The sequence below is a fragment of the Gastrolobium bilobum genome, unplaced genomic scaffold (assembly GCF_033153095.1).
Source record: "Gastrolobium bilobum isolate Gb01-03AN ecotype WA unplaced genomic scaffold, APGP_CSIRO_Gbil_v1 utg6164, whole genome shotgun sequence".
Classification (NCBI taxonomy): Eukaryota; Viridiplantae; Streptophyta; class Magnoliopsida; order Fabales; family Fabaceae; genus Gastrolobium; species Gastrolobium bilobum.
Genome location: NW_026896481.1, coordinates 116,564 through 128,414, shown reverse-complemented (window position 1 = coordinate 128,414; position 11,851 = coordinate 116,564). Strand labels below are relative to the sequence as shown.

Sequence of the window (11,851 nt, the reverse complement as noted above, 5' to 3'; positions counted from 1 at the left end):
ATTGAAGATGTTGCAAGTTAATTCAGGCTTTTTCACCTTTTTGCTCCTCATTAATTATTTAATAACCATTTTGCCCCTTATTGCAAACTATCTACCAATCTGCTCCTTTTTAATCGATTAAATCAAAAATTTAATCGATTAAATGGTCAAATGAAGATTTAATCGATTAAATCTTCAACTTAATCGATTAAATCTTCCTCTTTATCAGAAGAATAACCTTATGTATGGGAGATTTAGTCGATTAAATAGGGAGATTTAATCGACTAAATCTTCAAGTCAACGATTTTTGTCTATTTTGATCATTTAATCGATTAAATTTTTGATTTAATCGATTAAAGAGAGACAAATTGGTAGATAGTTCTGAATAAGGGACAAAATAGTTATTAAATAATTAATGAGAGGCAAAAGGGTGAAAAAACCAGTTAATTCATCTCTCCATTTTGAAGGATTGAAATGCGGAATTTCTTTGGCTATATGATTACCATATGAAGTACAAATGTGTACATCTATTTAAAAGAAAAAATAAAATAAAAATTACCATATGAGAAACAGAATATTGTTCTCTAAGTACCCAATATTGAAGGTGAATCAAGCAGTTAACACCATTAACCAAAGAATGAATACAGAGAGAATGACAAAGAGAGCATGACTTATTTCACATGCACATTCAACCTCCTAAGCCATATTGAATGAATAATCATATGGAATACATCATATCTCTTGGGAGGATTGTTCACCACGAAATGTCTTTGCACTTGCTTAACTCCTCCTTGCAATCTCATATATTTGTCCTCCGATATACCCAACAAAATTTCCTTAAGCTTGGGTATATCACTCACTGGAATCTGAACTGAGAAAGAATCCCAGTTAAGAACATCACTAAAAGGAAGAACATATTGTTGTGATATTATCACAGGTACACATTGTGCATAAATTGCCTCAACAATTCTTGGACTTGCCACTTCAAACCCACTTGGACAAATACAATACTTGCTCATCTTCATTGTTTCATGGTATGAAACCCCATTTGGGAGTTTCTCATAGACTAGCACATCTTTGTCTTTGTTCTCCCAATGCTGGAAAAGCACTGGTCTTATTCTACCATGCCTTTGCCCTGCAAAGAAAGCCAAAATTGTTCTATTTGATGGTGGATAGCCACCAAAAAGACCTGTTGTTCCCCCTGTTACCAGGTTAATTTCAGGAAATGATGCATCCTTCTTGGGATTGAAATGCTCAGTGACATTTGCATTGCATAGCACCCGGATTGCAATAAAATATAATTCCTTAACATACCATGTTGCTCTTGGTCCCTAGATACAAACCATTGCCTTGTCAGAAAAAAAATATATTAGTCACATCACATTTAGCAACTGCTAATGAACAAGATTGAATGGTTGTTGAACTCTTTAGTGAGGAGTTTAGATTTTATTTTTAATAGGGAAAAGTCTATCAAGATAACCGTGCTCTTAGATGTAGTGATATGGACCAAAAGCTCTACAATAGAGTCACAATGAGTACTTCAGATGTAAGTTGAAAGACAGGATGGTGAAAGGGCACTATGGCTCTATATATATTACAATAAAGCTCATAAAAGTATAGGATGCAAGATGCCTCTTCAATGGTTCAAGATATATATATATATAATATATATATATATCAACAGTTATGATGGAGAGTAAGACTTATAAGTCTTAGTCTTGAGTCAAATGATCTCTCTCCATATATATATATATATATATATATAGTAGGATCCGTTTACAATTTTTTTTACAAATTACACTAAGTATGATCGGTTATGCACTCTTGATTAAAGTATGTCCGATTATACTTAGTATAGTTTGTAAGAGTTTATAAATATAATCTTTCCATATATATATGAGGTAGGATCTTTTGACACTGGTGTCAAATTTTAAATTTAACATCTCATCTGATAGTCGTTAGATAAAAAAAGATCAACGACTCTAATTTGTAAGCATGTGACATCATTGATCTTTTTTGATCTAACGGCTATCAGATGAGGTATCAAATTTGAAATTTGACACCTTATCTGAGAGTCATTAGTGTAAACATGTAACACCATTGATTTTTTTTATCTAACGGCTCTCAGATGAGGTGTCAAACTTCAAATTTGACACTGGTGTCAAAGGATCCTACCTTTTTTATATATATATATATATATATATATATATATATATATATAGGTGAAAAAATATTTCCTAATGATGAGAGAAAGTTATAACCATTTTATCGGGTGGAGCCCATTGCAATGCATGAGGCAAGCACACCTCAAGATGTGTATGAGGTGAGTTGTGCACAAAGTGAAAGATTCTCTTTGGTAAGGGTATAAAAATCTCACTTTGGGAATACAGGGGAAAACCCCCTTGATTGAGCCTACAGGACAGGGCTAATGGAGCAAATACAGAACAGTTATCCAAACACAGGTGAAATCACTCTTTAAACCATGATATATACAAGCACTATAACTAGAGAAGGAAGATTGAAATTTTTTTTTTTATTGAAAATAAGTACCCAATCATGACAAGAAAGCATGAAATGATCAGCTCCATAACTTCTATTCCAATATGAATATTTGTGGGATATTATATGAACATAATCACCAATAGTTCGGCCCAACACAGCTTTGTCACGAATGACTGGATGAAAGAGGTGCTCAAGGATCATCACAACACTAAACGGAAGAAAGTAGACATAAGCTTCATCTGGATTCTGTGTCCGAAACAGGTTATTGCTTTCCAATAAGTTGATAAAGATTCCTTCCATGGAATATATGTTCTTGCAGGGACCATAATGAAATAGAGGGGGCTCTCCCTCTTCATATACGAAGATTTTAAAGAGCTTTTCCATTAACTGGTAACTCCTATATGATATAAAAGCAATTCAAAAAATGAAAATAAATAAATAAAGAATGACATTTAAGAGCTACAACTATTTATATTTTCCTAATTTAGAAACAGATGATTAGGATGATCGAGAATGATTAAAGTTTATTTATATGTTAATCGATACTTTTTGGAAAATTAGAAGAAATTTTTATTTTTATTTAGTTTACAATGAATTGAACCTATGAACTCCACCCAAACCTCATCTTACCTTTCAACACTTGAGTTAGGTCCTATAGACAATACATTAATTTGTTCAAGGCAGCATAAACATGTACGTGGAGCATTTCTTTGCTTCTTCTGACTTCAGCAATGTTCAATAATTGGGAAAAAGAATGATTCACAAGCTTCTACGATGTCTTTTGCAAAGGGTCTGAACCCCCTGAATTTTCAGCACAATTTTGTGTTTATTTATAAAGAAATTTTATATTTATAAATTTTTTATTTACAAACTCAACTATATAAATATATATATTATTGGGAATAGACTCAGTTAGAAATACATTCCTAGGAATACATAGTATAATCTGTAAAAATTTGTAAACAAAAAATTTGTAAATATAAACTACCTCTTGATTATATGTATTAAAATTTTTAATGTTTTTTTGTATTCTATCTGCCATTTTCTCAATTCTTGTATGTATACAAACTTAATTAAATGGAACTTGAAATATGTTTTAGATAAACCCAGTTAAATTGATATTAGTTTGTGATCAACAAAAATGTTCCCCTCTTATTAAATAATATTTGAATCCTATTAAAATAATAATAAAATTCGGATACGGTATCCCTCTCTTCTCTCCCTCTAGCTAAGTAAAACTTAATGGAATTAGTTTTCTAATGTACAGAGTCATTTTAATAAAAGTAAAATACAAGAAGAAATTTATAGCTGAAAAAAGAAGTGAATTCTAACAAAATTATTAATTATGATGCATATACTTTCATTTTATAAAAAAAAAAAAAAAAAAAAAAACTCTAGACTTCTCGTAAATGATTATCTACCCATATACCCCATGCATTTGTATAAAACAATTAACATACTTTGAAACATCTTTTTCTATTTTTGATGAGTTGATTTTTTTTATTTTTTTTCGATATATAGTTCATACCTATGGAAAGCAAAGGCGTTTCTGTAGATGTCTCCATGTGGAACATAATCAGTATCTTCAGGAGGCACGGTGTCATTGGTTCTCAATGAAGCTTCTCTTATCAAGGCTCTAGCTTTTGCAAGACTTGCTTCAACCTTCTCCAATTTTCTATTTCCCTGCATATATAGATTTTTTCTTTTGTTTATGAGAAATTTATTAACAAAACTCAATTCTCCGTAATATCGAAACCTTAACGTTTAGCCGCACAAAACCAAAATGACATGCATAAGAAGAAAAAAAAAAGAGAGGATACTATTTATGGGACAAAAGATTCATACTGTGAATGATGAAAAAGTCGATTCTGTATATCCCTTTTGAACCCTTTGATAAATCAATGGGAAATGAGGTATTGAGACATGCAATCTAGACACCCTTTTCACACCCTTTGATGAATCAATATAAAAAAACACAACAATGGAAGTGATAGCAAACACAGCCAGACTAAAGTGCACTTTGTTGAAGTGCCACATTCTCTTGAAACTCAAAACAAACATCGATTCATTGCCATATTTGTCATCTCATTCTTCGGCGGAGTTGTTAAGGAAAGCATATTGTGAATTCTCCAAAATTGCCCCAGCGGTTAGCAGAATATATGGTGTAAGTTGTAGATCAAAAATTCGAAGTTATACACCAAAAACAAAAAGAAAATTAACATTTGATTTTGACCTAACACTGTAAATTTTGGGCCCATCTGACACATTAAAATTAGATCAGCATTCATATTGTACGTGTAAGTTCAATGCCACTATATAAATGGTTAGCGTTGACACGTATAAGCTTATTCATCGCATCTTATATATATATATACATCAAAACACTGGATCAATTCTATTATACCATGGGGCATTGGACGAGGCAAAAGACTAAAATGCTGTTTAAGAAAAATAAATAAAATTAATATCTTATTCCCACTCCTTGCTTAAGGAGATCGAATCCCTTAAGCCAGTGGGTTGGGCTAAAAACTAGGACTTTAAGTATGAAATAGTAAAATAATAAAAAGGTTATCGGTTCAAACTTTAGTGTCACTGTTGTATAAAATAATAAAATAAAATAAAGAGACTCCCCCAGCTCCATATATATTGTATGTACAGATCAGTTTTGAAAAGAAAAAAAAAACAATAAAATAACATTCAATATTCAATTATATGTATAACTGATTTACTTTTAAATCAATAACGATAAAATAAATTTTATGTTTTGATATGTTAAGTAAAAAGTGATTTTAGGATGGGAAAATGTTTATTCTTTTAAAGTACAGATATTTTAGTTAAAAATAATATTTTTTATTTAAGATTTGAATTAAAAAAGAACTTGTCACTTTCTCCCCCCAAGATTTTTGTTTCTCTCACTATAAAATACAGATTAAAATGATACAATTCTACCAAACACCATTGGCAAAGGTGGTAATGAATCTGACCCCTTAACTAGAGGTCTCGAGTTTGAGTTCTAGAAATGAAAAAGAAATAATTTGAGAAAGTCGCTCTAAAAGAGTCTAACAGTATTCGATGGAGATTAGTCTTCGGTTACAACAGAAGGATACCCTTGAAATTACTCAAAAAAATGATATAATTCTATGTCCTTTAAAAGGACAAACACTAAACCCTTTTAGGATATTTTGTTATGTTTGAGTTGTATTATAAATTAGTTTTATGTTATAAATTATCAAAACTCAGTATGAAAGGACAAAAGATAATTTTTTTCTTAACTAAATTTGATATAATAAAAAATTAAGATTTGAGAACTAAAAAGCTCCAAAATATTATACATTTTATTAAAAAAGAAAGAACCTTTTTTCAATCAACAATTTTCTTTGTCTTTTTACATGTTGCCAACAAGGAAAAATTAGGGGTGTGCACGATTCGGTTCAATTTTCTACACCAAACTGAATCGAAAAAGTGGTTCAGTTCGGGCAAAACAAACCAATATTAAAAAGTGGTTGGGTTCTTGAACCGGTTTAGAAAAAAATAGTTTTATTCTTAAACTGGTTAGAAAAAATATGTTACAGTTCAATTGGTTTTTTCACATTATAAGTAGGTATGGTTCAATTCGATTTCGATTTGTTATTAGCTTAAACTAAATCGAATTAGTAAAGTGATTCGATTCATAAACCAAACCGATTTTGAAAAAATGGTTCGGTTATTGAACTAGTACATTACAAAAAATATGGTTCTTTTGGTGAGACTCAGATCAGTTCACAGTTGGTTCATTTGATTTTTTGTCATGCCCCTAAGAAAAATAATTGTAACTTTAATGTAATGGTAAGTGAACTATGCTTCAAAAAGATGAGAAATGTTTTAGCTTTAAAGACACCATTTGTGAGCAAAAGTGTAAAGGACCATAAGAAGCAAGAAGAAGAGAAAAAAAAAGGAAAAAGGAAAATAGCTTTTACAATTTAGCCTTATCCTTTTCGACCTATCTTGGCAGAAAAATAATTAAAACGAAGTGAGTTCAATTGAGGGAACATTGCCTCACAACACAAGCGCCTTTGAGATAAACTTCTGATACTCATTTTATTTCATAAGTGATTCTTAAATAAGCAACACAATATAAACTTTTAATAGAAAAATAGCAACAACATAGCACACCTATTGCACGCACGACTACTACATGTTGCAACTAACATTCCTATATGTGTGCTTTATTTGATTAAAATAACAAACAAAACCCAAAAAGTCCAATTATTTGAACAAGTCAAAATAGATTTCTAAACATGTCCCTTCCCTTTAAAAATAACTCTTGTCCCCAAGAGTAAGTTTTGGAAATTGTTGTCTTAGAAAAGCCACATCTTCCCAAGTTGCTTTTGTTTTAGACAATCTTTGCCAGTGAACTAGAAATTCTTGCTTCCTTTTCTATATAGATATTCGAAGATAGGAGCTACTTGAGGCATCAATTGTTGAGTACTTTATTTTTATGTTTTTTGGGTGGAATAAAGGCACACACACAAACAAACCAAAACTTATATAACAACACTACGATGGCTACCAACAAAAGCCATATCAGCTAAAAGTAAAAGACTAACATTAGGGGGAGGGGACCGATAACAACAATAAGCTTCCTCTTGTGGTTGATCTAGAGAGTAGCTTGCTAACCAGTCCGCGCTTTGATTTCCTTCCTTACATATATGACTGAGATGAACCTCCTAATCCCTATCCAATCAAACCCTTATCCGAGACACCAAATAGGACTCACGAGCAGCTTCACCATTTTTTGTGAGCACCGCTACTGCATTACTTGAGTCACTTTCAATAATCACCTTTCGCCAACCACCTGCCCAAGCCATATCTTGACTTTTTATGATTCCCCAGAACTCTGCTATCATGGTCGAGCAGCTTGCATGATTTTGAGCAAGCCCTCTATATGTAGCAGGGCTTGGGTTACCTCGAGCGACACCGTCTGTGTTAATCTTTATCCATCCTTCCTCAGGAGGTTCCTATTTGATATACAATTGTATGCGACTATGATAAGGAGAAGCCTTTTTTAGTTGCAAAAATGCCCCATCTGTTTAGGCAGCTTGGCATAAAATGTAGGGGACACTAAAGAAGTCCTTTGAAGACTTATGCTTATGCACTTGCGCATTTCGTTAATACTAGATTAGAGAGCAAGTTGTGAAAAAGATAATAAGCCAATAAGAGTCATAAACTCTAGTGTTGGCATTCCCTAGATTCTTCTCTAACCATTTGCTATGGTTACTTTGAAAGAATTCCATTCCAACCAGGGGGGATAAGGCTAGACCAGACCTTTTTATCTTGACCACAGTCCCTTAGAGCATGCAATATTGTTTCATTTATTTGGTGAGATAACAAGAAAATAGGGATGGTATGGCCCCATATAGCTATCATATCTTGAGTTGGGAGGCGATGATGCATCACTTTCCACATAAGTATTTTGATTCTTTGGGGTTCTTTCTATTCCCACGAAGTCTTCCACTTTATGTGAGCCTGAGAGACATCAGGACCTTTCCCAGCTAAGTAGTCATACAATGCCTTCGTAGTGATCTTTAGGTTTCCATGTAAAAATCATTCTTTCCTCTGATTGCTCTAAAGGAAAGGTATTCTAAATGTTTTGCACCACAATGCTAGGAAGCCAACAATTAAAGGCCCCTACAATCCACTGCCTCGTATTATTTACATAGTCTGCCACTTTCTTATTAAGTTCTCCAGCAAGCACTTCACTAGTCACAAGCTCAATAAGATTACAGCCTTCACCTTGCCATTTAACATTACAGAACAAAATATGGGAACCATTTCCAATTTCCCAAATGCTACTATCATCAAGTGTGTTCCACATTCTACATGTGTTTATCCAGAGTCGAGAATCACCCTTCCTTTTGGTGAATATTTCAGGACCTCTCTTAGAGTTACAATATTTTCCTCTTAGAACTTGCACTGTAATAGCCATTTGTATACCGGTATAATTAACATTAATTATGATATTAAGCGTAGTTACAATCACAATAGTTCATTTATAAAAATGCGAGTAAACTTTTTCCTTTTTATTACGTGAGCATTTAAAACAATAATAAAACGTAATGAGTAAAAGTTGTTATCATAACTGAAAACTAAACACGGAATAATTATAAATAATGCCTAACTATCATATAATGTTTCTCTTAAGTCACTAAGGGGTTCCCATAAACCCACTTAGCATAAATCTCACTTTTACGGTTTTTACATAACAAAACATGGTTCAGTAATCTGGATATTGCGAGAGATCCGCAAGTTAAGAACCCCCATATTTTAGTATGTTATTCTAGACTTAATTATATTTCCAACAAGATATCACACTCTCCATAAAGTTCTCGTTTACTCCGGTTATCATCGTTTAAAGTTGGACAAGCAAAGCTGCCAGCCAACCTCAAATAGAGCTCCAAACAGCCTTTACTCTTTCAATGATTCTGGACAAAAACACTCCACCAATTTCTCTCAAATTTTTATATAGTAAACTATAAACCTCAAGATTCAATTTGACATATCATGGGCCTAATTTGACCAAGAATTGAGGGAGAAATAAATTCCCCAAAAATAGCACCAGACAACCACATGTGCAGGGAAATTCTGGGTAGTCTCCATTAAAACGCCGCTACAGGTCTACGTACAACTCCAATTGCTACCAAATTTTGGCAAAATGTAGTTGACATCTTAATCTTCAAAATGGTGTATGTAACATCCCTATTGAACTTCGGTGGAGAGAGATATGTTCTCCCAAAGTTCACCCAAAATCTGTCATTTTCTAGAAAATTCGACGGCATCTCCTTTATTATTCAACCTATCCCACTTTATCAAAAGTGTGTTAACTATCATCAATGGAAAATAATATTCAAGGGTGGCACTCAAGGACCAGCAATGTCTTGGTGCTCTTACAACCCACAATAATTTATATCAATTTGCTTGCTTTACATTCCGTTTCTTACATTTTAAAACTTAAACCATTTCAATCACTTTGATCCAATTGCATGCATTCTTTAAACACACACATATTCATAACCTAAAATAGGTCTATTGCCCTTTCATCATATAGCATGCTTCAATATTACACAAGGTCCAATATTACAATTACAAGTCTCCAATTACAATATAATACAATAAATCCTTCAATTACAACATAATGAAAATAACCTCAACATAAAGCATAACAAATGTACAACTAGACTTAGATAAAAAGATGGCATGAACAAATATGACAACATGTATAAACCTAAATCCATATACAATGTTCATGCCCTAAGTCTAGCCTAGGCCAAGTGTCCTCAAAATGCAAAACAAGCTCTATGTCCATATTCTCATCCTACGGGCCTCTTGCCCACAGCTCCTGTCCCATTGCTACTACTTGAATTAAAGTCCCTAAAACGGGGTGAGATATATGAATATATCTCAGTAACTCAGAGGTTCTGAAGATTACTGATATGCGTTCAGCATATAAGGAAATCTAAGACAAAAAGAGAAAGAATGCGATTAAATCTTAAGCAAAAAGGGAAATAATCACTGTTGATCTGTCAAATTCTTAATCAGAGATTGCATACTGATTTTATGTTGATTTCGTAGGAAAAATAGACAAATTGGAGCTAAAGATGAAAAGCTAAACTGAAGGCCCACACTCACAGCATGGGTATGACGCCCATAGCGTGAAGAGAGCCCTTTCACACAGAGACAACCACGCTAGTAGCGCCAGAGGTCCAAAAACAGGCAGAAGCTACCACGCTACTAGCGTGGGATTGACGCTAGTAGCGCCAGACTTTTTCACAATCCACGCTTGCAGCGTGGAAGCCACGCCAGTTGCATGGTGCTCCAGGATATAGAAGAAAAACTCCCACGCTAGTGGCGTGGAAGGTGCGGACAAATCAACTTAAATCTTCATTTGAATCAGAGACAAGATTACAGTGAGATGCGGAAAAGATTAAATCAAGATTCTCCACCAGGTCAAAAGACTCTATAAATAGAGACTCAGACCTCAAGAGAAAAACACACTTTTGCACGGGAGAAATTGCGAGCAACAGGATTTGGAGCGAGCTTTCGGTGCCTGAAGAATCAAGATTTCTTCTTCCATTCTTTCCGGTTAATTTCAATTTTATGAATTCTTTTGAATATTTTGTTTTGTCAGACATGAATATGTCTGGCTAGTTTTTTATATTGTGGTAAGAGTCACAACCCTTGATGTGAACCCCATGTATTTTGGTTAAGTTTATAGTTAATTATTTCAATTGAATTTATTTTACTCTGTTCTTCATCCATAATTCTTTTAGAATTCGCGACTCTATTAGGATTGCGAGGTTTAGGGTTTACAATAGGAATATTGGGATTCTAATTCCTGACAAAAGGTAAGATAAATGTTCATGTATGCACTAGGGATAGGCTATATGGACTGCAAACGTGGAAAATTCACTGGGCTTAAAGATTAACTTGAAAAGGGATTTCTAAGGGATTACGATTCCAATAGGGTTAATAATGTTAAGATCACTAAGGGATTAGGGCTTAACTAATTAATTATAGATGATGAATTGTTTGATCAATTAGGTAATTAAATATAAATATTAATCAATATTACAAGGTGAGGATCAGAAAGGTGTTGGTGTCCTTTACTGCAATAGTTTTCTTTACAATATTTTCTCAAATCTCAACCCCTTTTGCTTAAAGTCTTCAACTTCTCTTGAATTGTTCATAAATTATTGAATAATTCACAATTATTACAAACACCATTACTTTCAAACCTCTTTTTGTTAATCCAATAAGAAAGGAATAGTTAAAGTTAAATCTGGTGCCTCAATCCTCGTGGGACGATATTCTTACTCACTTTTTATTACTTGTTACGATCGGTGCACTTGCCGATTTTACGCAACAAGTTTTTGGCGCCGTTGCCGGGGATTGACTATGCCTAATTTAATTTTAACTTTTGAATTTCTTTATTGGATTTTGTTTGTTACTGACCTTTTTGCTGTAGTTTATGTGAGGTAAAGTAGATCGAGATTCCTTACAGTTTGATCCAGAAATCGAGAAAATTGCAAAGAAAAATCGGAAGCAAGCCAAGCAAAGAAAGTAAGAAGAATCTTCAGGTTCAAAGCCGCACAAAGAATTAGTGATGGCAGCTAATAATCAGCCTCTGCCGCCTCCACCACCTCCAGCGGAGTCGATGGAGTCACTTCTGGCTCCTATGTTCACAAGGCCGAACTCCAGTGTTGTCCGACCAGAGATAGAGGCCAACAATTTTGACATTAACCCGTCTCTGATTAATCTAGTGGAGAAGAACCCTTTCGGAGGAGAGGATTACGAAGATCCTCACGACTTCATGGACAGATTTCTGAGAATCTGT

General features: G+C 33.6%; 1 protein-coding gene across 1 annotated transcript; it reads right to left on the bottom strand.

Annotated features, from left to right (window-relative positions):
- Nucleotides 1-650: 650 nt before the first annotated feature.
- Nucleotides 651-8,446, bottom strand: LOC133299932 (probable glycosyltransferase At3g07620). Its single transcript, XM_061499425.1, has 5 exons — nt 8,177-8,446; nt 7,209-7,478; nt 4,010-4,164; nt 2,530-2,878; nt 651-1,310 (listed from the first exon to the last, which is right to left on the bottom strand). The coding sequence occupies exons 1-5, from the start codon at nt 8,444-8,446 to the stop codon at nt 651-653; spliced, it is 1,704 nt and encodes a 567-aa protein (XP_061355409.1).
- Between the last annotated feature and the right edge of the window lie 3,405 nt (nt 8,447-11,851).

Bases quoted from the DNA above. Each gene is read 5' to 3' on its own strand.
- LOC133299932 (XM_061499425.1), bottom strand. From the start codon at position 8,446: ATGGCTATTACAGTGCAAGTTCTAAGAGGAAAATATTGTAACTCTAAG. The intron at 2,879-4,009 runs GTATGAACTATA...TATATCATATAG, and splicing joins AACGCCTTTGCTTTCCATAG to GAGTTACCAGTTAATGGAAA. The intron at 1,311-2,529 runs GTACTTATTTTC...GTTTGTATCTAG, and splicing joins TGCTTTCTTGTCATGATTGG to GGACCAAGAGCAACATGGTA.